The 23363-nt window shown below is 41.9% G+C and overlaps 2 protein-coding genes across 6 annotated transcripts in view; one reads left to right on the top strand and one right to left on the bottom strand.

Annotated features, from left to right (window-relative positions):
- Positions 1-4623: 4623 nt before the first annotated feature.
- Positions 4624-13723, top strand: LOC310835642 (uncharacterized protein). The gene is made up of 2 exons (XM_083720516.1): positions 4624-4885; positions 8288-13723. The coding sequence occupies exon 2, from the start codon at positions 8290-8292 to the stop codon at positions 9268-9270; it is 981 nt and encodes a 326-aa protein (XP_083576642.1). The 5' UTR covers positions 4624-4885; positions 8288-8289; the 3' UTR covers positions 9271-13723.
- A 4462-nt stretch (positions 13724-18185) lies between these two features.
- CNOT6 (CCR4-NOT transcription complex subunit 6) overlaps positions 18186-23363 on the bottom strand; it is a 38789-nt gene continuing 33611 nt past the window's right edge. For all 5 annotated transcript variants that reach the window (XM_083728514.1, XM_083728511.1, XM_083728515.1 and 2 more), the window contains one exon: positions 18186-22206. In XM_083728514.1, the coding sequence (XP_083584640.1) occupies positions 21994-22206 (213 nt within the window). In that variant the 3' untranslated portion in view covers positions 18186-21993. The remainder of the gene's footprint in view (positions 22207-23363) is intronic.

The raw sequence follows: 23363 nt of genomic DNA, 5'->3' as shown, positions 1-23363 counted from the left end.
TTACTTCAAAAAGGATATTGTTGAATGGCAAAAGACTCAGAAAAGGGCAGCCAAAACGATCAAGGGGATGGCAGGACTCCCCGATGAAGGACAGTTGCAGCGTTTGGGTTTTGTTTTTAGTTTGGAGAAAAGGTGAGTAAGAGGGGGCATGATAGAAGTCTATAAAATTATGCACAGCCTGGAGAAAGTGGATAGAGAAAAGTTTTTTCCTTCTTTTCTCATGACACTAGTACTCATGGACATGTAACGAAGCTGAATATTGGAAGATTTAGGACAGATTAAAGAAAATGCTTCTTCATGCAGTACACAGGCAAACAATGGAACTCCCTCCCCCAGGAGGCAGCTTTAAAAAAGGATTAGACAAATTCACGGAGGAGAAGGATATCAATGGCTACTAGTCAAGATGGCTAACCTCTACCTCCATACATTGGGGGCAGCAAGGCTTTCGAGCGCCAGTTGATGGAAACCACAGGAGGCGAGAGTGCTCTTGTACTTGGGTCCTGCTTGACATTTCCCCACAGGCATCTCGTTGGGCAATGCCAGAACAGGATGCTGGAGCAGATGGACCAATGCCCTGATACAACACACCACATTCGTACCTTGGGTCTTGAACGTCTTGGTTCCCGAACAGATCGGCTCCTGAATGATCGAAACCCGGAAGTGAGTGTTCTGGTTTTCAAATGTTCTTTTGGAAGCCAAACGTCCAACTGGGCTTCCGCAGCTTCCGATTAGCTGCAGGAGCTTCCCACAGCCAATCAGAAGCCACGCTTTGGTTTCCAAACATTTTGGAAGTCAAATGGATTTCTGGAACAGATTCCATTTGACTTCCAAGGTACGACTATAGTCTTATTTTCTTATGTAGTGTGTGGGTGGGGTGTGGGGTAGGGTGTAGGTGTAGTGCCCACCCATACTGCGGCCTGTTGGAACTGCCTACCAGAAGAGGCTTATCCCATTTGCCAAGCATGGGGTGTTGCTACTCCTTAAAGAGGCTGCTGCCACTAGCAGTTTGGCTTCCTCCCTCTGGTTCTGCTTCCAAGCGTGATTCAATTAATTCAGGTAGGTACCCCTAGGTGGCAGAACAGCAAGCATGGTGTTTCGATTTAAGGACTGAGCTAGTATAGGCACTGAAGCTCCTGTCACATGGACCTGTCCTTCCTTGCCCCTCTATGGTTGTCTACTTACTGCCCTATGCTCCCTCTCATAATAATAATAATAATTTATTATTTATACCCCGCCCATCTGGCTGAGTTTCCCCAGCCACTCTGGGCGGCTCCCAATCAGTGTTAAAAACAGTACAGCATCATGCTTCTGGCTTGACTTCTCTGCCTCTTCCCCTAGCAAGAGGGACTGGTGTGACCTGTGTAGGTGTATTCAACAGCCCTTGGTAGTGGAGGGCTCTGGATCTTTCCCCCCTCCTATCTGTTTCTGCAATGTAGCCTCCGAGCAATGGCCTCATGGCGAGTGGACAATGAACACCCAGTTAAAATGTCTCTGAAAATGTCTTAGTAACAACCACACAGGGTTTCTTGACCTCCCACCCCCAGATTAAAGAATGCCATTTGAAGAAATTGCACATTCTGAGCTTTCAGCCAAGCTTAGAATAACAGACCAGAGAAGCAGCCCCCCCTGCCCCCTGTTCTCTCCTAACATTTTTTGAGTTGGGCGATAGTTCAGCATGCCTCAACTTGCATTTGTGTGGGATGTGAAGCTATCAGTGTCTTAGCAACATTTCCGTTAAATGCCCTGGCAGGATCATGTAATCTGCAGCAACTTTTTTTTTTTTCCAGTCAGACAAGTGTGGCCTCTGAAACTTATATACAGTTCATCTTAGAACGCCTGCCTCCTCTTTGGGACACCGTTGTACACATGCACATCTATCATAGCTGTCAACGTTTCCCTTTTGTAAAGGGAAATTCCCTTATTCCAAATAGGATTCCTCGCAAGCAAAGGGAAAAGGTCCATCGATCTAAAAGATTTCTTATATTACCTTCACCATGAAGTCCAAAAGCAGGTTACCACAATACTGTCTAACCATGCAATTAAAAAGAAGTGAGACAGTTAATACAATTGTCAAAAGCAACCAAAAGAAGTAACTTCCCAATGAAAGCAGCAAGTACAGGTGAAATTAAACAGAAATGCTGTATCCCACAATAAGTACCTTAACCTCAAAACACCATAGAAGTTGAAATGCCCCTGCTGGCTGAGAGGCCTGCAGTTTTCTAGCCTCAAATTTTGGAACGTCTGGCTGAATGTAGAATATCTGGAATGTTGTGCCCAACAAACTATTTCAACCACGCCTGATAAGAATCCAGGTCAGATTTGGGAAATGCTTGGCTGGGGGGAGAAACTGTTTTCAAACGGGAGCAGGGGGTTATTGGACTTCAACCCAAGACAGCCAGGTTGCCCAGGGTGGTGTGTGTGTGTGTTTGTGTGCGCATGCGGGGGGGGGGGGCGCACGGGCTGCAAAGCAGGGCTGGCTCAAAGAGGGTGGCATGAGAAGTTCAATAACATCGGGAGGGCAGAGGTTCGTCTCTTTTTCTCTACCCCTTCCTCCATTAGATGACACCGTTGAGCTCTAAAATGCTCTCTTACACCTCAAGGACTGAGGTTATGTACACAGTGCTATTTTTCCTGGCTCCAGCATGCTCCCACCACTGGTATAGAAAGGTATAGTAGTAAAAGCCCACAAAAATATATTGCCCACTTGGATATTGTTGTTCTTAATTGTTTTGCTGCTGCTGTGCAGCTTTTAACATTGCTGTCCACCATTTTGGATCAACTTGTCCTTCTGTTATCGTTCATTGCTATTTCATAGAATCATAGAATTGTAGAGTTGGAAGGAATTCCTGCCCCCATGATTATACTCATTATACTGCTTCATTAGTGAGGTGGGAAAGGCTAGAGATGTCAGAAAGAAAGGAGTAAAAGAAATATCAGTGGGGTATCTTAAGTTCTTTTCAGTAATGCACAGGTTTTCTCTAGTCCATAGGATATGTTGGGCACTTTCAAGAATGTGTTCTTCTCCCACAGCGCTGGGCCAGAAAGCTACAAGTTAAAGGGCAACCCCATGGTTTCAGTCTGTTAACTAGTTATCTGCTTGTCTGAGCCAGCACTGCCTTGCCACCCTCTTCCCTCCAGGCCCCTACTGATTTATGACATTCCTTTAAAGGTATAAATACTGAAACATTCTTCAGCTTCAGGCACTATAAAAACAAGGGATTCTTCAAAGGTTCCATCTCTGATTTTGACAACCAACTGAAGAAACACCAGAAGAAAAACATTGGCTTAAGAGGTAAATAAAAGCCTCTTTTATGCTATATTAAAGGAACGCTTTGGACGCAGAACGAGTGCTTTTGAAATATGCATGTGACACTAAAGACATTTAAAAATGCTTTTAGGTCATCAATAATTAAAAGCTGCGGAGCCATATAGAGAAAATGCTTCATTCTGCTTGATGTAATGCATTATTAAGATACTTCTGTATGTGGATCAATAAAACCTATAACTAGAGCTGTCAAATCATCCTGTCTTTTTGTAAAATAAATGTACAAAAATTTGCATATTAACAAAAGCTCTGTAAATTTGTCCTTTTGAGAATATTAGAGGAAATGCATTGTTCCTCATAGATGTGAAAAAGGACCTCTTTAAATATTTTTAATTTTTACCAGTTTGGAAATCTTGAAAATGCAGTAAACCACCACAGCCAAAACAGGTCCAAAAAGGCACAAGCTGAAACCTCCTCTATATTATGGAAGGTCCATGTGAAAAGATGTTCAGTCATATTTTAGGGTACAGTTCATAGCAGCTTAAGAAGGGCCCGACTGAACCAGATCAAAGGCCCATCTTGTCCAGCTTTCTGGAATTAATTCTGACTGAAATTATGTACATTGCAATGTATCATCTGAAAAGCATGAAGGGGTTTTTTCATCTAAACAGACAGTATCTCTAAGTGTGTGTGTATGTGTCTCAGAGAGAGAGAGACAGGCAGACAGACAGAGACTGTTTTCTATTTTCTGTGGGGAACCTGACCCTCCAGATATTGCTAGACTGCAATTCCTGGTCATTGGAGCTGGGATAGCTCAGGCAGTAGAGCATGAGACTTGTGGGTTCAATCCCCATGTTGGGCCAAAGATTCCTGCTTTGCAGGGGGTTGGCCTAGATGACCCTTGGGGTCCCTTCCAACTCTATAATTCTGTGATTGGCCCTGCTGGCTGGGAGTTAGCCAGCCAACATATGGGAGGGGGGTACAGATTTCGTATCTGTGCTTTGGAATACAGAGATGAATTTGGTCACCCCAGATTATTTGAAAGCAGAAAGCGAATTCCTGTTAACCGTAGCCTCCACATGCATTTATATATATATATATTATATATTATATATATATATATATATATTCCACTTCCCACACCAAAAGAAAAGCCAGCAGCTAGGAATTTGGTTTAATGCTCTGCTAACTGCTTCCTACGGATGCAAATGCACAACACATATAGCCACTCCTTTTCCAGTGCCCTGGGCCTATTGAATAATTCAGAAAATAAAGCACAAGTTTGTGCTCTTCTGTTTGCTATGGAGATCATCTCTGAACTGCTGTGCTCCCCCTGCCCGCGCCCAGATTCCCTGCTTTCTACCCTTCCAGTAAGACGAGGCACTTATCATATTAGAATGCTTGGGAAACAGAGTGGCATCTACCAGTCTATATTTAGCCACGGCAGCCAAAAAGCAGCTGAATCAGCTGACTGGAAGCTGCTACCCTGATGTGCAGCCTTGGTTTAGACAGCAGCACACTCAGTGCTGGAAATCAAGGAGAACAGACAGCGCAGAAGAGAGACGCTGAGCCTGGAGATTTCGAAACAATCCAGCCGTAGCTGCCACAAACAACAGTCAGGTAAGAAGGGAGCAAGAGCGTTCTAACAGAAAATGTGGTCGGTCATAATGAATGTTGTGGTGAGAATTTAGAGCTCAAAGGAGGCAGGGCTGGGGGGGGGGGCAGGGAATAAATATACAAGTATGGATTAGGCCACTGTTGCCAGCTTAGTGCTTGCCATTTTTGTGACCAAGGAAGCAGGAAAAACCAGAGGGTGCCTGGAGTAGCGGTGGAGGAAGGGAGCCACATGTTCATAATGACCGCGGGAGCAATAATGCCAGGGAGATCTTTATCTGGTGTGTTTGTCAATCCTACTGATGTAAGCAAGGCTTACTACCAGTGTACTACTATGCTGCGCCAAGGACCTGAGGTGAAAAGGTCAGTTACATCGGGGTTTGATGCATCGTGGGGCTACGACATCAAGCCTAATTCTAGGACTAGGCTTCTGTTCCCGCCTCATTTCCCCAACACCCACTTGGTGCAGCATCTTGCCTGATGAAGCCTTCAAGAGAAATCAACAGCTTAGTAATTTGTGACATTTTGGATGCTCCTAATAAAGGCACTGCACAACTGTGGGAGTTAATAAAGGGAAGAGGAACAGAGAGAGAGAGAGATTAAGATGCTACAATCGCTTTTAAAGTAATCTTTCCCCACCCCAGCCAGTAAATACTGAATTCTATTGCCTTTTTTTCTTACCAAGTTGCCACTGTTACATTTTGCATTTCTTCACTGACTCCTCGGGGCTGGTTCCCACCATCTTCCTGTCATCTGGCTACCTCCCTATTTCTTCAGCCTGGAGCCTCCCATCTTTTTGGGACTACAACTTCACCAGGTTGGCAAAGGTTGGCGTAGCCTATCAGGAAACCTGACCACCACAGCAGGTGAGGGACAGGGACTGAGGAAAGGGCGAAGGGGAGAATGAGCAGAAAAAGACATGCCTCCATTTTCTCTTGATTCAACTGGAGATTTAAATGGCAAGAGCCCACTGCCTAGGGCAGTCCTCTTAAACGTCTGGAAAGCTTAAAAGAAAGTAAGATTTCCTTTTAAGCAACTAGACATAGTAGTTTGAGAAGAGCAATAAAGCTCTCACACCGTACCTTTAAAGCACATAACTTCCCCCAAAGAACCCTGGGAACTGTAGTTCACCACTCGCAGAACTGCAATTTCTCACAGAACTACAATTCCTCTTAAAAAGCTGCAGTTCCCAGGATTCTTTGGGGGAAGCTATGCGATTTAAATGTATGTTGTGGATGTGACCTGAATTCAATGTCCCCTGGGCCCTGTGAGTAAACAGGAAAAGGTGGAAAGAGCTATTTGTTGTGCAGTTGTAGGTCTAGAGAGCTGTTGAGTAGAGTGTTATAGAAGTATGGGCAACTGCTATGGGACATATATCCTTCCCATATCAAGGAGAAAGGAATTATCCTTTTGAGGTAGAACTACCCCAGGCTTTTAAACTGGTTTGAATCTGCCTTGTATTCCCTGGAAGAATCTTGGGAATTGTAGTTTGGTAAGAATGCTGAGGGTTCTTTGCAATTATCCTGGCTAAGATTTGCTTTGTTGCCATATCCAATATTTTGTGCGAGGCAAGATGGTTTGAGCATACTACGCCAATCCTGGTCCACTGCACTTGCTACCGAATAGTTTCTGGCTCCAATTTAAAGTGACGGCTTTGACCTGTAAAACCTTAAATGGCTCAGTACCACAATGCATCAAGGACCAACTCTTCCCATCTGAATGGACCCAGACCCTGTGACCATCCTCTGAGGGCCTCTCTGTGTGCATCCTCCATTAGAGGTCCAGAGGGTGGCAACACAAAAACGGGTCTTTTCTGTGCTGGCTCCCCATTTGTGGAATGCTCTCTCCAAGGAGGCTTAATTCATATTGCTAGGTACCTCTTCAACCAGGCCTTGGGCTGATTAAACAATCTATAGTGTTTTAAATGTGTTGGGAATATTGATGATGGCGGTGTTATGTTTTTTATGTTGCAAACCACCCTGTGCTCTTCAGATGAAGGGTGGCATATAAATCTAATAAATTATAACAACAATAATTGCAGGCTTGGGGAAACCCAAAGTTTGGCAGAGGTACAAACTGCTTTAGAAAGAAAACACTAACCCAGGGAAATAGTTTATTACTAATATTTGGTTAACAACGTTTGTATGCTGATTTTCAACCATAATGGTTCTCTTACTCTTTTTAAAAAATGTGGTGGGAGGTGCAGTGCGAGGGATATGATTTGTACGTTTCCCTTTCTATGGGTGGAGGCCCATTTCTGTTGCTCCTTCACCGTGCAGAAGGAGATTTGGATCCACTGGAGTATGGATCCCTACCCCACGGAGCCCATGAGGAGAACATAGGTAAAGGTAAAGGGACCCCCGACCGTTAGGTCCAGTCGCAGACAACTCTGGGGTTGCGCTGCTCATCTCGCTTTACTGGCCGAGGGAGCTGGCATACAGCTTCCAGGTCATGTGGCCAGCATGTCTAAGCCGCTTCTGGCAAACCAGAGCTGCACACGGAAACGCTGTTTTCCTTCCCGCCAGAGCGGTACCTATTTATCTACTTGCACTTTCATGTGCTTTCAAACTGCTAGGTTGGCAGGAGCAGGGACCGAACAATGGGAGCTCACCCTGTTGCAGGGATTCGAACCACCAACCTTCTGATCGGCCACCCACATCCCTATTCTCAAATAAACATATTCTCAAATAAACACCACGGAAAGGGGAAGGGGAAAAAGAAAAACACCACCACCTTGTCCCAGTCTGAATCTTCTGAATCTAGTAGTTCCTCCACCTCAAATTTTCCTCATTTCATCGCTTTGCCCTATGTGGTTATTTATCAAATTGCTATCCTATTCTCCCTCACACCCATAGGAGCCGAGGGTGGCACCCAACCAAGTAACAAAACAGTGAAAAAATAAAATACAAACTTATTTAAAATATCAACTATGTCTATTTAAAAAAATAAAATATATAAAACCACAAGCATAAACACTTATATATCAGGAAATTTATATTCAGTCCAAGGGTTAAGCAGTGTTTCCAAACTTGGGTCTCCTGCTGTTGTTGCAACTACAATTCCCACCATCCCTGACCACTGCATATGGTAGCATATGGTAGAATATGATGGGAGTTGTAGTCGAAAAACAGCTAGAGACCCACGTTTGGAAAATTCTGGGTTAAACTATCAGGGCTGGCTACAACTAACCAGCCCTGCTAGAAGCCCACAAAGACTTCCATGCAACAGGGCTTTCATCCCTCTCCTCCCTCCATGCTCCCCTTCAGTTGCAAACCAGCTCATAATTTTCACAAACGTATTCTGCTTCAGCAGAAACTTTCCATTCATTAAGCTATAATGCTTGCTTATAAAGCAACATCTTTGTAGTGTGTTCCCATTGGCTAATTATATCCTGCATATTCTTTACAGTAATGGCTCCCCGGATAAGACTGAACATAGCAAAGCCTCTTCCCACCATAAGTGAAGCCCTTGAGGATATTCTAGATGACATAACAAGCAACACAAAAAGTTTTGGAAATGCTTGCACGAGTCCAGATTCTTCTTCTGGTGAAGACTACCTTCAGTCTATCTGCCAGCTGGCAAGACCTACCTTTCCAGTCCTACCAGAGAGTCAGCGTAAAGTCCAAGACACAGAGAAACTGGGAACGCTGTATAATAGTCGCAGGGTCTTCAGCTTGTCTGAGACACCAAAAATGGTCTCCAGGTATAAAATAACTGACATTCTGCCTAATGTGAGGACATTCGAAAGAAATAGCTCCATTTTAGATCGTATCAAAACCTACTCGAGCTCTAAAGCCGACCCGCTAGAGGAGTTATACACAGAAGCTGAGAGGACTCATCAGTGGAGATGTCCTAATGGAAGTGAGAACACTGACCATTCACAGCATAATTTTCAAGGCATCAGTGTATCTGAACCTCGAGAAAAAGCTATGGAGAAACCAGATGCTGTCAGCTTCCCCAGACTTCCCTCCCCAAGACCAATGCAAAGAGAAAACAGCTGCCCAGAGCTAAGAAGTCTGAAAAACCAAGGCAAGATGCCAACTCTGGAAATTAGCCCATATCAGAAAGAGACTGACCCGCTCATTGTTAATGGTAAATCGATCTGGCTGCACCCACCCAGAGAAACTCCTCCAGACACCAAGATTTTGAGATATTCACAAAGGGGGCAGCAGACTCTGAAGGCAGCGGCTTTCCCTGAAAGAGAGCAGCAGCCAAAGCCTTCCATTTATAATCAAAATGTGAAGGGAGAGGTGAGCAACCAAGCAGGCTGTGTGGGATACTTCCACGTTGACAAAAGAAACACAAGCTGTGACTGGATTTCAGAATACCAAAGCGCTTGGAAAGAAGCAAAGGTGAGAGCTTGCCTGCTGCCTGCCATTGCAGAATCATGAATTGCTGCTTTATGCGAAGAGAAGATGGAGTGTTTATGTGCAGCCACTGTCTGCTGCAAAGTGCATTGTCCAGATGACCTGGAGAACATTCAGAGCTTCAGTGTCAGGTGTGGAGAAGAAATTGCAGCGCTGAAAGGAGAATGCATTGCAGACTCGGTGATTTTAGCTATTCAGATAATGAGTTGTAATGATTATACATTTTGTAACCCCTTGTATCTTTGGCTCTGTGGAAATAGATGGTCCCCCCTATCCTAATTTAAGTTCCTCTCTTAAGTGCGCTCAGAGTTCGTCTATACAGTTCTGTAGAAGCATTTCTTGACAGCAGAATTTTATAATTCTGCATGTGCAGATCCTGCACAGAAATATTAGCTGTGCAAACATTTTTTTAAAAATTAATCTAGAAAACAGAGTGGAAATACATATGCTTCATCTACCCACCCAAAGCGCAACTTCAGTCTTGCTGGATTTATAGTATCATCGCTACCAATGCAAAATAGAAAACTAATCCAGAAGGGCCTAGAAGCAAAGGCCTAAGTTAATAAGGGCATAAGGACACAAGAAAAGGCCAGCTGGACGAGACCAACAATTTTGTTTAGTCCAGCATTCTGTTTCCCACAGTGACCCACCTGGGGAGTCCCCAAGCAAGGCACAAAGTCCATAGCTCAGTGGCTGAGCATCTGCCTTACATGCACTGAAACGTACAAATCCCAGGTTCAATCCCTAGCATCTCCAGGGAAAGTTGGGAGGACTCCTACCTGAAACCCTGGAGAGCGGTTGCCAGTAAGTATAGACAACCCTGAATGGGATGGACCAATTGTCTGGCTTAGTATAACGCAGGCTCCACCCTGTTGGTGCCACACTATTCAAACAACATGCTGCCTCTCAAAATGGAGGCTTGATTTAGCCATCATGACTAATGGCCACTGACAAACCTTTATCCTCCGTGAATTTGTCTAACCCAACCTTAGAGCCATTTAACGACAATCACATATTGTAGCTTCAAGTCCCACAACTTAATTAATCTGCTGTGTGAAAAAGTTGTCTCCCTTGATCGTCAGGTTCCCAGGTAGATTATATACTCATATGTAGAAGTTGCAGTGTCAGCTACTCAACATTCCCTGTTGCCTGTTCCTCTTAGCCTTGGTCATTTCTCCCTCCCTGCCGTCCTTTTTATAGGGCTTTGGCCCTGCCACTCAGCTGCCACTTCCTTGGAGGAAGTCAGGTCCCAGCTGTTTCCTGAACAATGGTCCAACAACCCTGTAGCCTGGTCCTTTTCACCTTCGCCAAGTGACATCTGCTAAGTCATATAAACAAATACTTTTTATTTGTTCTGTAAGCATAATAATGAAGCAACATTGTTTTTGGCTTTTGGTTACTCTAGTCTAGAATAAGCCGTAAGGGAACACAGTACTTTCTTCACTGTGCTGAACCTGAAGTGCAAAGTTCCTGTTTCTCTTAGAGAGGAGCAGGAGGAGGCCTGTCGTTTGTTCCAAGGGAGAGAAACAAGCTGGTGCTTGACACCTTTTGGTGGCTCCCAGAACCTTTTCCTCTTTTTTTACACTTATATGGAAAATGATGTTTTAATGCCGCTTATGTCTATTGATACAAAATTCGTAAACAGAAGGCTGGTGACTCTAGTTTCGCTCTAATTTGGAGGGCCCAAGTAAGGCTTGCCTGGAGGTTACTGCTCATTTTCTTTGGCATCAGCTGAACAGGGAAGTCAGGCTGCCAGTACCTATCTGGAATTCTCTTGCTACTTGTCTAGTGTTGTTATTTAGGTTTTTTTTAAAGAAACAAACCCATTTTGCTTTTGCAACCTAGCTGGCAGTGTGCCATTCCCTCCCCTGCTCCCAGGCATGTTGCACTACTACTTTCTGCACCAACATATTAACAATTAATTTTATATTATGTCCAGTATCCAGCTATTACTGTTCAAAGGGCTGCTTCTCATACTATCACATTGGCAAGTATGGGATATGGGCCTTTGGTGGACTCAGAACTAGCATGTGGCATGTACGTAGGGCAAGAACTGTGTCTCGCTTTGATTTGTTGCCGGATATATGGTCATCTATCCACTAACTTTGCAATGTTTGAAGTGGACCAAAGAGAAACCCTGTAGTTGCCATGTTGTGCAGTTGGCTGTTGTTAATTGTGGCCCAAAGAGGCCAATTATTTGGTGTGCTGTTCCAAGAAACCTTGATTTTTAAACATTATACATATGAGGGGTATCAACATTTACAAACCCATCCCTACTTGTGTTGGAAGAGGTGATATGAGCATTCATGTCATGTCAGCCTTGACTGATAAGGAAGCCTCCATTCTGAATGAGGTCAGAATCTTGTCTCCAGTATTAGTGCAAAATCATGATGTCAGCTGGAAATAAAGCCTCACTTCAGTCCAAGAACAAAGTTGCCAGTATATTCAGTGGTATAGTCTGCAATCCTAGAGTCACTTAACTAGGAGTAAACCCAGTTGAAGAACTCAATAGCACTTACATTACAGGATTGCTGTGCTAGCTGCCTTCTTTATACTTATGGTACAATAGGCACTAAATCACCTCAGACTTCACATGGGGAAAAATATTTTTAAGGCTCCCTTATGTTTTGTCTTCTATCTCTCTGCAAATAGAAACCCAGGACAGCAAGGAAATAGCTGGCAATTAAACTTTTCTCCCTGATGTGATAGGGTGGGATTTTTTTTTTTTTTTGTTCAGCTAGAGGGGGGATTTGAAAGTAGTACCCACTTGCGTGTGCCGATACACATTCACACACTTACAAATATCATGTAGGGTAATTCTCTTTCCAGCTTAGCCACTGGCAAACATCTTGATTTCAGTAAGCCCTGTAATTCCATGGCCCAGTTTCTAATGAGGCTACTAATGACAATTTATTCCTTTTTAAATGTGCAGTGAATCAAAGGGTTGATTATACATGAGTTGTATATTTTTGCCATGTGCTATCTACAGCGACCCGTGTAACATATATAGATTTCTGTCATTGTCAAACTCCTAATAGCATAGCACATTGCAAGCTGACTGTGTTGCGCATTTCAGAAGCTTAAAAGAGACATCTCATCAAACGTGCAATTTACTATATCGTCATTATTGAAATGCGCTTACCAAAAATGTTCTAAGTAGAATCAGTGCTCATTCATGCTTTCCGTTCAATCAATAGCTGAAATGAAAAAGCACAGACATTTCCATGGTGTTTACTGCTTATCAAGCTTGTGCAGCCTTTGGGGGAACGAAAACTGATAACAAAATCAGTTACATGGTCCCCAAATGCAAATTGCTATAAGCATACGTGGGACAAAGCTCGTAAGTCACTCCCCGCAGTGTCATATGTCTTTGTGAGCTGCCTTGTGGATTCTGTCGTGAGCAGAAGGCAGGGTAAAAATAAAATTAATGTTATGCTCTAAAGCTTCAACCTACACAAAGCTAATTAGGAGTATGTGCCATGGAAATTGGTGTGACGCACTTCCAAGTAAACATGCATTACTGGGAAGTAAGCTCCATCGCACTCCCTGAGGTTTCTAAGCAAACATGATTTTAGAGCTGGGATGTAAACCCCCCTGGAAGAAAAAGTGCTTTAGAAAACAAAGCAGTTAAGTGTATATGGGAGAAATTGACAGCTAGAGCACTACTTTTATTTTTTTTCCAAGAGTACAGCTAGACTGATTTGACTATTCCCTTATATTTTTCTGCTGTACCATAATGTCAAAAACTGTGGGACAAATTGCCACCTTAATTTCCGCCCCACAGCTATGATTCTTGCACACTTACTTAGAAGTAGCTTTCTGTGGGGCAGTTTGTGCACGCAGGAGTGCCACATCAAAAACGTGTTACTGCATGTGTGCTTGTATGGGCATACCCACAAACAGAAGTTCCCAATCATCTCACCCACCCACTTTGCTTTACCATGGCGTGGGTTCGCACATTCAGCTGCCAGGCAACAGAGCACAGAAAATGCATTTGTAAATCAGGGCAGCAATATAAATCTTGCACAAGGTCGCAGCCAAAGTGATAATCTAAGATGGCCTTTAAGCTTCCTGGAATTGTCTGAAAACAAAGAAAAGTCGAGTCCTCTAGCCATCCAAAGCAGCTAGGAAGCTTTTAAATAGAGGTGCTTCTATAAGTATGCTTTACTCTTTTTTTTAGCACCTCTTCTTGTCTCCCTGCTCCCACATATCTTAATCCGATTCTGAATATCCCTTCAATGTCAAAAGTGATTTGCAAGTGAAATGAAATGCATGGCCAGCATCCCCTGGACCATGCTGAAAGTTTTTTTGTAACCTTCAGATTGGATTTAAGACACTTAGAGCGGCATTCAACCAACTTGTTGCACTAGTGCAGGCATGTCCAAAGTCCCTTTTGGGGGCCTAATCTGGCCCACTGGTTAGTTTAATCCGGCCCCTGTGGCAGTTTATTTCCTGGGGCAAAATCCTAAAAAAACCCTCAACATCAACAACTTTGGTTTGCCCTCTGGTTGGCCCCCACGGCACTTCACGTCATCAAATCTGGCCCTCTTTGAAGAAAGTTTGGACACCACTGCACTAGTGGAAGCTAATGAAATGAGTTCCTGCATTGCTTATTGTGTGGCAGTGGCTTCCAGCGTGATCCCTGAGATCTCATGGAACTCTTTGAGAGATCTTGCTAGAAGCCACCACGGCATACCCTGGTTGTGTGATGTTGAATTCCACTTGCAGTCATTGTGTTTGATATTCTTTCCCCATCTATGGTAGTTCTCAAGTTTTTGCTCTGCAGTATAGAAGTATATTGTTTGGAGATTACAGCCCTTATATGAATGGATTCCAATAGGCCAGTTTTGGTCAACCTGAACTACAGCTTCCCTCAGTCTCTGGCAGCATGGCCATGCCAACATGGGTAGTCCCAAACATCTGGAGGACACCAGATTGGCCAAGGCCTCTTCTGCATTGAAGTATATCCTCCCCCCAGCATACAATCTATCAAGGGATTTGCGAAAGGTCAGTGACTAGCTAGCAAATATGCTGTGCTATATGTAGGATTTTGATTCTGATAACAATGTGTGCGCTTTGAGAATTTGCACTACCACTTGTGAATCTGTACTTTCACATACATACACATGCTTCCTTCCTTTTTTGGGGTGTGTCTGCTCTAGCTAAGCTGCTGTAACTCCACCATACAACCAATGAACTTCCTCACTATGTGGTGGCAGCAATCCACAAGGCTCCCCCAGCAATGTAGCACACCAAGGGAGAACAGGGGTGCCCTCCACAGCCCCTCTCCTTTCATGTCATTGTTGCCTCTCCCACAGCCCTCTATATCATGCACTGGAGATGTACCAGGTGAGCAAGGAGCCGTTTCTCTTTGCATAGGCTCCAGGCGTGATTTAGAACCCTGATCTTTCAGGCTTTCTATATTGTGCTGGGACCCTGCACGAGTATATAAAAAGCTCCCCTGCTCCAGAGGCTCGGTCCCTAACATGCAAAAAGCTGTGGGAATGGCGATGGTGACACAAGGGCTTGCCACAATGTGGGATAGAATGCCTGAATAATGCTAAAAGGTTAGAGCTAACTTGGTACCCTCCTGAATTTGTGGGACTATAGTTTGCATTATCCCTGACCATAGGCCATGTTGGCTGGGGCTGGTGGGAACGAGTGCCACAACTTTTGGAGGGTACTATTTTGGTTGCACCTTTGGGTCTGAGGAATGGGCACACAGGTGCAAATCTAGAAATAAGATTAAGAATCTTAAGAGGTAAGGGTGCCTGAAGCAGTGAAAGGTATTATCAACAGTAAACATCCATATTACATGTAGGTCCTGCTATCTGCTATCTTTATGCAAAAATTCAGTTATCCGAACATAAAGAATTATGCCCAAACCGTGCTATACATACCACATATTCAGATATCTGAACAGCTGGAGTTGGCCCACTCCCTTCTTCATGCAGGGAGGGAGATTGGACATAACGCTGATTAGAAATGTTCCCATAGGAATCAATGTAAATTGTGGACTTCTTATGCGAATGCCTTCCTAATAATTGTTTGTTAAGTGGGACCTCACCTCTTCTCCTTGCTCTGCACACTGTCAGCTGCATCCTTCCACAAAGATCTGAATGTTTGGGTGATCTCAGAGATCAGCTGTGTTTGATTCTAATAAATTGCTTTCTTAATTGCCAGCTAAGAGTGAAGCACAGCAGAAATGCAACACAGCTGCAAAATGTTAACAGAAGTGATATTTCAGCAGGGTTGGGGAACCTGTAGTTCTTCAGCTGTTGTTGGGTCTCCAGCTCCAATCAGCTCCAGGAAGCAGAAAAATGTGCAAGATACTTCATATAACCCTGAACCGTTCTGAGAGCTAGGCACTAAAGGCAGGATAAAGAACCTGTGGCTTTCCAGATGTTTCTGGACCACAACTCCCACCATCTCTAACCACTGGTCATGCTGGTGGGAACTGATGGGTGTTGGTGCCTAATGACATTTGGAGGTCCACAGATCCCCCCCTCTTGGGACAAAAGACATGCAAACACCATTTGCTGCCACTGGGCTATTTTCACTTCTTCATTCTTATGTCCTAAAGCTTAGCTACCAGGAACCATTTCAGGTATTGTGGCTGACCAGCAGCAGCTGTTTGTAATCATCTCTTGCAGAAGTTGGCTTGTCAACTAGCAAGGGTTTCCCATCTAAGGAACCCTCTTTCACCAATGCCAAACGTGGTAACTGAGGTTGGAAGTAAACTGTGATTCTCTTGCACCCAAAAGTGCCGCTATCTTTGGGATGGTTCATGATATAGGAGTCCTGAGAGTCCTTCACTGCACGGCTAACACACCACAACGTACTTAGTGTGCAGTTGCCAGACCATTTCCAGAAGGTTCATATTGGCACAGAGATGTTTCTTTTAAAATAACTTCTGTTGGGTGTTTTTTTCTGTTAAACATCTAGAGCAAGTATAATTATATTTTTTTTTGAAAAATCCATGTCACTTATACACTCAGGTAGTGATAAAAAACCCCCACCATTTTCATAGATTTAGAAATAACCCTAGTCCTTTTAAGAAAGTTCTGCAAAAGAAATGACTCAGCTGCTAAAGCAACAGGGATCTCAAGCCACTGAGATATGGATGTGGGCAGGAAAAGTCTAAGTAAAATATGAAGTTATTGCTCCATTTGAAACTGAAGAACCTCTCTGCAGGAAACACCACACTGGAGCAGCTGAATAAAGATCATATATAGGTTCTCTGCAAATATGTAAGTTTCAACATAGATGGAACATTTCTTTGCTGCTTGTGATTTTAGAGGAGCTTCACCTATGTAGAAATCACACCTACATACACATTATGGATATTTGTGCTATTATGCACACTATAGGCCCCTGGAGAAATTTGAATTATAGTCCTCCGACAGAGGAAGAAAATACAGTGGTACATTAGGTTATATATGCTGCAGGTTACATATGCTTCAGGTTACAGACTCTGCTAACCCAGAAATATTACCTTGGGTTAAGAACTTTGCTTCAGGATGAGAACAGAAATCGTGATCCGGCGTTGCGGCGGCAGTGGGAGGCCCCATTAGCTACAGTGGTGCTTCAGGTTAAGAACAGTTTCAGGTTAAGAACGGACCTCCAGAACGAATTAAGTTCTTAACACGATGTACCACTGTATTCAGTTCCTAAACATACTTGGTACTTGCTTTGCCTTATTTGGTACTGAAGAAATGTCAGTCTTCCTCCCAAATGTTTCAATACTTGCCCTTCCCTTTAACAACAGGTACTATTTCACCCATAAAAAACTGGGGGATCCTTTTCTACACACTAGTTTCTGGAAATGCATGCATGCATTTGTTGCTCCACCCACTTTTGCTTCTGGCCCCGCCCACCCCAATGGTGCAGCCCCTGGAAGGTTGCTTATGAGGGAATGTGGCCTTAAGGTTGAAAAAAGGTTCCCCACCTCTGCATTAGATCACGTCGGCAGCACTGGTCTTCGGTTCTGGATTGTGAAACCTAGTTTTGTAAAAGGATAAAGTAGCCAGACTGCATTCTGACATTTGCTGGAACGCTAGGTTTTACCGAGGTATGCATGATAGTTACTTTCCAGTAGCTGCCTTCCCTTATTGTAACACATTCATTAAATATCACACCTGTTAGTGGCATACCTGCAGGTCCTACTATCAGAATGAGTGTTATCCAAAATGTCAATTTTATACCCAAACCTCACTACAGTGGTACCTTGGGTTAAGTACTTAATTCATTCCGGAGGTCTGTACTTAACCTGAAACTGTTCTTAACCTGAAGCACCACTTTAGCTAATGGGGCCTCCTGCTGCCGCAGCGCGATTTCAGTTCTCATCCTGAAGCAAAGTTCTTAACCAGAGGTAATATTTCTGGATTAGCGGAGTCTGTAACCTGAAGCGTATGTAACCTGAGGTACCACTGTACACGAATGGCTGACTCAGATTTCTGAACAGATGGAGTTTGTCCGCTTCCTTACTTGTGTTTTGCTGGCCAGTGGCAGCCATTTTGGGTGGAAACCATGAAGAGAAGGAACAAGATCAGAAAAATCACAGATTAGAAATGTTCTCATGGGAAATTATGGAAAACCATCAGCTTGTTATGTGAAAGCTCGCCTAATGAACAATTCCCTGGGAACACATTGTGTTCTGATAGTGGAACCTGCATGTCCTGCCCATCGGCTTTACCCGGGATCCTGAGAAAGTTTTTAATTCTCTTTGAGACAGAAAAGGAAAGCCTAGAGGCCAAGAAACTGGACAGGCCTGCACAGAGAGCTCTGCTTCAGGACTGGACATGTGCTGCTTTCCATCTGCAGCCTTATTCTTTTTGCAGTCAGGACCGGGAATTAAACACTTAATGTAACAGCAATCCCAGCGACCCTGTCTGTTTTACAGGCGGAGGTGAAAAAGGTAAATTAGACTTCAAAAGAAATTTGAAACAGATATTGAATTTATTGGTCAGCTATGAGTAGGAAAATACATTGGTAAAGAAAAAAAAGACAACCCTGTATATAAATATAATACTAACTAGTTAAAATTTGACCAAGAAGAAAGTTCCACTGAAGAGAACAGTAAAAGCCCTTGTTTACCATCAGACCATTTTCAATTTCCCATTTATCTTATTGAAGAGCTGCCTATAGACAAATGCAACATTCTTTGAGCTTAGTGCAGATGATGTGCTGGTTTTTGTTTTTGTTTTGTTTTTTTGTTACACATATGGTAAACAAGAGTTAGTCCAGTGCATTACACGTTATACAGAAGTACTGTGAATAAAGGCTAGGTATTCTAATTTTTAGATACTACTTAAGCATACCAAGATACCTACATTTTAAAAAAGCTTAGACAACCAAAAAGTATAGCAGGAGTTAACATATACTAAAACACTGAGTCAGGCTGGATGGGAAAAAACAGAGTCACTACATAAGCAGTAGTAAATTTGACTTGAAAAATTTGCAGTGCGATTAATTCTGCTGAAAATGTTAGTGCAATTATTTTGGCTTTCAGTTCTTTGCCCTATAGATAAAGTGGAAACTTGACATCTGAAGCTACTTTTAGCCACAGCAGAATTCAAATAACTTTATCAGAGTTTTCAGATGCAAGTTTGCATCCTGAATGGATAGCTTTACAGTTGAGGCTTGAGCCCACAAATAAAAAAGGGACAGAATAATTACACACATTTCCTAGAGCTTTTTCTGTCACTGTCTTTAAAATAGAGAATCCCATATATTTTATATTTCCTGCTTAAATGCCACCATAATTGATTTTATCACCTTAAGATCATTTTTATCCAAAAATGGGCAGGCTGTAGGTATTAGGTTTTTCAATATGTGACCATCCCTAGTCAGACATCTAGTTTGATTAAACTGGGGAATGGGGAAAGGGATCCTCATGCCCACCAATGCTCTACGTCCCTAAAAAATAATAATCATGTGATTACATTAAGAAACACTGAACATTTGTTATGGCAACATCCAAAGCCACCTTAAGATAAGTGTTAGGATTATTGGAAATTAGCATTTTGTGAACACATATAGTTTATTGCATTCATTTATGAAATGTATGAATTTGTTTGATGCAGAAAACTGTATTAAAAGTATGACTATTCTGATATGGACTGCCAGACACATTAGGTGCAACTTCTTATTCTGCAGAGATGCAGATTATTTCCTCAGCGTGTCACTTCAGTACTGTGGGATCTGACCAAAGGCTCACTGAAGGCAAGGGGGATCAGGTTTTTTATTTTTCTGAGCTCTCATACTTCAATAATCTTATTATGCCAAACATGGAAAAGGAATTTCAAGTGCCCATAAACTGCAACATGTCCAGGCAAGAACAGAGTCCTTGAGTACATGAACGGGCTGTAACCTTTTAATGTGCTGCCATAAATTCATATAGATATATATTTAAGATTGAACAAAGAAAGGTGAAAACGCATGTGTAAAGCTTAAACCTTTAGGATTTACCAAGTGCACTCAAGCTCCAGCTTAAAAGGAGAAATTAATCCCTTCTAAGGAATATACAATGAATAAGTGCTTCCCTTCCATAAAGCTTTCTGGACATACAATTAAATAATCCAGATAATCAGGAAACAAAATAGGTTGCTGAGTATGACAAGCTAAATTGGCTCCATTGCCACTGAAAATTGTCATGATGCACATTACCAACACATTGTTAAGGAAACATGAGTAAAACACCTTTTATTCACACTTGTACAAAATAACCCCCAAACCCAAAAAACAAGAACAGAAAAAAAGCAACATTACTAATTGAATCTACTACATCAATTATTACCAGCATTCCGATGTACTGATTATAAACTGGACATGTTTGGTGTTTGCACAACTAAAAAAACATGTAACAAAAGAAAAATCAGGTCCTAGACAAGGATTCAAGATCTGGACTTTTCCTTCTAAAAATTTTTAAACGCTTGTTTGCTAAACATGAACTTGTTGCAATTTTATTGTATTCTTTAAAACAAAATGGTCACGCACTTCTAAGTGCCTATAGTTTCTTTATAAAATTTTCAATCATTATTACCCATTTTTTAATTCATTATATTCAGAATTTCTCAATTCAAGAAAGAGCTTTTGTTTCTCTGCCTGCAGTTGAAACAAAAGCAGTTTGACCAAGTTCTCTCTCTAAATCAGAAACAGACTTATTAATGAAGGTATGTTTGCTAAGGATTAGATAGAATTTCCCTTTTATGGACAGATTTTTTATATATATATATATATATTTATATATACCGTATATATACTTGGCTTTCAAACACTAATGGCACTATGAGGGCATACTACAACCTTGGTTTCGTTGACACTTTGTAGAATAGGACTTGGTCACTTTAATGCTCGATCTGAAATGTTGTCTAGGGAACCTGTACTGAAAATGCATCTCTAGTTACACTGCTTCATAGAACAGAAGACGGTATACTTTTAGCTTCAAGGAATGACGACCGAGGAATGACTGAGGAAGATGCTCCAACTGAAAGGGGACTTCACATGATAGTATTAAGTGGAGAGGGGAGAACAAACCAAACAAACAGCATTGTGCAATGACACTGAAAGAAGCAGTGCATGGGTATCAGAAGCTTAGAATTTGTGTACCCACCATCTGAACGTGTTCAAAAAGTGATATTCAACGCTTCGCAAAGGAAAAAAAAAAAATAGATGCCACAGCTTATACAAAAGTATCTTCATAAAATTTTCACAAAATGTTAACATTATTTTAAAAAAATAAAAGAGGATGCACAGGTTCTCTCTGCATGCACAGGCAGTGCTAATTGAGAACAAAATGAAGCAGGCACAGTGGAGATAGGAAACGAGTGACTTAACACAGAAACTAAGAAGCTTTCACACAATATTCTGCCCTTCCACTTCTGGCAGAAAAAGGTTAGAATGTAGATATCGATAAGGGCTATCAATCCACAAAGCCTAATCAGTCACTGCTTAGCTTATCTGTTCCGAGAACAAGTTTGCGCTGTTGCTTTAAGTTAAAAGAAAGAAAGAAATGAATGTATGTTAACTAGCTTGAAGGAATTTGTTATCATTTAACCAAATTTAGATTTAAAAGCAGTGTTCTCAATTTTAAAAAATGAAGTAGTACATAAGGGCTAAAAACCCTAACAGTGCAAATCATTAGCAGAGAAAGCCTGCTGCAACTTCTTTTACAAGCTGGCCTTTATAACACATGAAACAGATAAAAATTTAGCCTTAGTTTACAATACAATCATTTTCCAAATCTGGTTGTTTTTTTTAAAGTACAAAATCTCATAAATCAGGTTTTCTGTTGTTCATATACAATCAATAAAGGCTAAATTCAAATTCTATATTTTACAAACAAACAAGTCTGAAAAAGAAGGGAGTGAAGTATGGAAGAATGGTCTTTTGATGTTTTACTACTGGCCTCAAAAAAGTAGTGCTACAGATATCTGTGCGAAGAGAATTTATTATAGTAATTCCCTATTTTCAAGGCATGAAATATTACATTGGATAGAACAGGTTACTTGTAACAAATCTAAGAGAGGTGCCAACGCACCAGTCCCTGTCTAACAGTAAATAAAGCAAGTTGGGCTCAGAATTGTGTGTCTGATAGCACCTGGCTTTTACTATTTCTTTATGAAATACTTAGATTTAAAATTAAGATCATTAAGAAAGATCCCTGTTGGCCATACCTCACTCCTCTATATTCAGATTTTACAATTTTACAAATCAGACTGAGGTTGCCCTCTAAAATGTACTTGACTACCTCCTGCTAGGCAGATGGATTCCATTTACCGGGGGCAGGAAAGGCAGCGCCAGCTCCAGTTGTGCAAAAAGTGAGAAGTGGTCAGAAGGAATGAGCGGGTGTGGACAGCCACTTATATTGTTCTCTATTAGCCAATGGTGATCCAAAGGTCCCAGGATGCCAAGAATATTCAGCTGAGGTTTAGAGTAGAAGATGTAGTCAATAATACCCTTTTGAAAAGAGAGAAAATGGCGTGAGTATTTTCAGAAATGGAAGACACAACTGGAAGCAATTTCATCTGATATCAGGTATGGACTTCAGTAACCACATAACTCTAGTGCTGAAGCACCTCCCTGACTACGGTCATGGTCCGAAGGCAAATTCAGGTGCCTAAATGGTATGGATCCCAGACACACTGAGGACCACTTGTTCTCATATGATTCTATCCTACTTTTAAAAGACATCTGAAGGCAGCCCTGTTTAGGGAAGTTTTTAATGTTTAATGCTGTATTGTGTTTTTAATATTCGACTGGGAGCCGCCCAGAGTGGCTGGGGAAACCCAGCCAGATGGGTGGGGTATAAATAACAGCCCAAACAAAAGTTCCAGAAAGAATGGGGGAAATGTAGAAAATATTTTAAAAAGCAGTGCCCCCAAATAAATACCTGGTTTTGTTTTGATTAACTTGGAAAAATCATAAAAATAATTCAAAAAAGAGACAGTTTAGAAGGAGAAAATAGAAAACCGGGTACAGGATGAAGGAAGTCAAGAAAGAAGAATTTGGAATGAAAATATGGTATATATAGGTGACAATTTTTTTTCTTTTATTTTTTGTTTTACTGTTTGGTTCTCTTTTACTGTCTTGTTTGTTTTGCTTTGGGGGGTCAAGGGTAGTGGTTTGTTCTGTTTTTGTTGTTGGTGTAAATGATTTATGTTCTAAATGATTTCAATAAAATTAATAATAATAATAATAATTCTCTGAGTTTGAAAAGAGATGCAATGTCCTGCTTCAGATTTCATCATGCTCAAAGCAAGTCCATTTCTACGGCTGCCCCAGAACTGTGAAATGCCCCTTTTCAGGCTACAGGTTTAGTATTACCCCTTCTAGTGTTCTGGCGGCAGCTTACTGTAAGATAGTCTTGTTGCAACATGAGCTCTTTTCATGGTCATTTATGCTTTGCCTTGCCCTTGATTTCACTGCAGATTTCATGTTCTTGTTGTCTGTTTTATTTAGATGCTAACACACTTATTGTAACATACTTTATGACAACTTGCCTTAGAAAGCTGGATATAAATAAATAAAGCTGGGCAAATAAATGATTTTTAAAAATGTGTTATTTGTTTTACTGTCAACCGCTATAAAATCACTGAATGATAGGAGAGAAACTC

This window comes from Podarcis gaigeae, assembly GCF_964106915.1.
Source record: "Podarcis gaigeae genome assembly, chromosome: 2".
In the NCBI taxonomy this organism is placed as follows: Eukaryota; Metazoa; Chordata; class Lepidosauria; order Squamata; family Lacertidae; genus Podarcis; species Podarcis gaigeae.
This window is presented reverse-complemented; position numbering and strand designations above follow the sequence as displayed.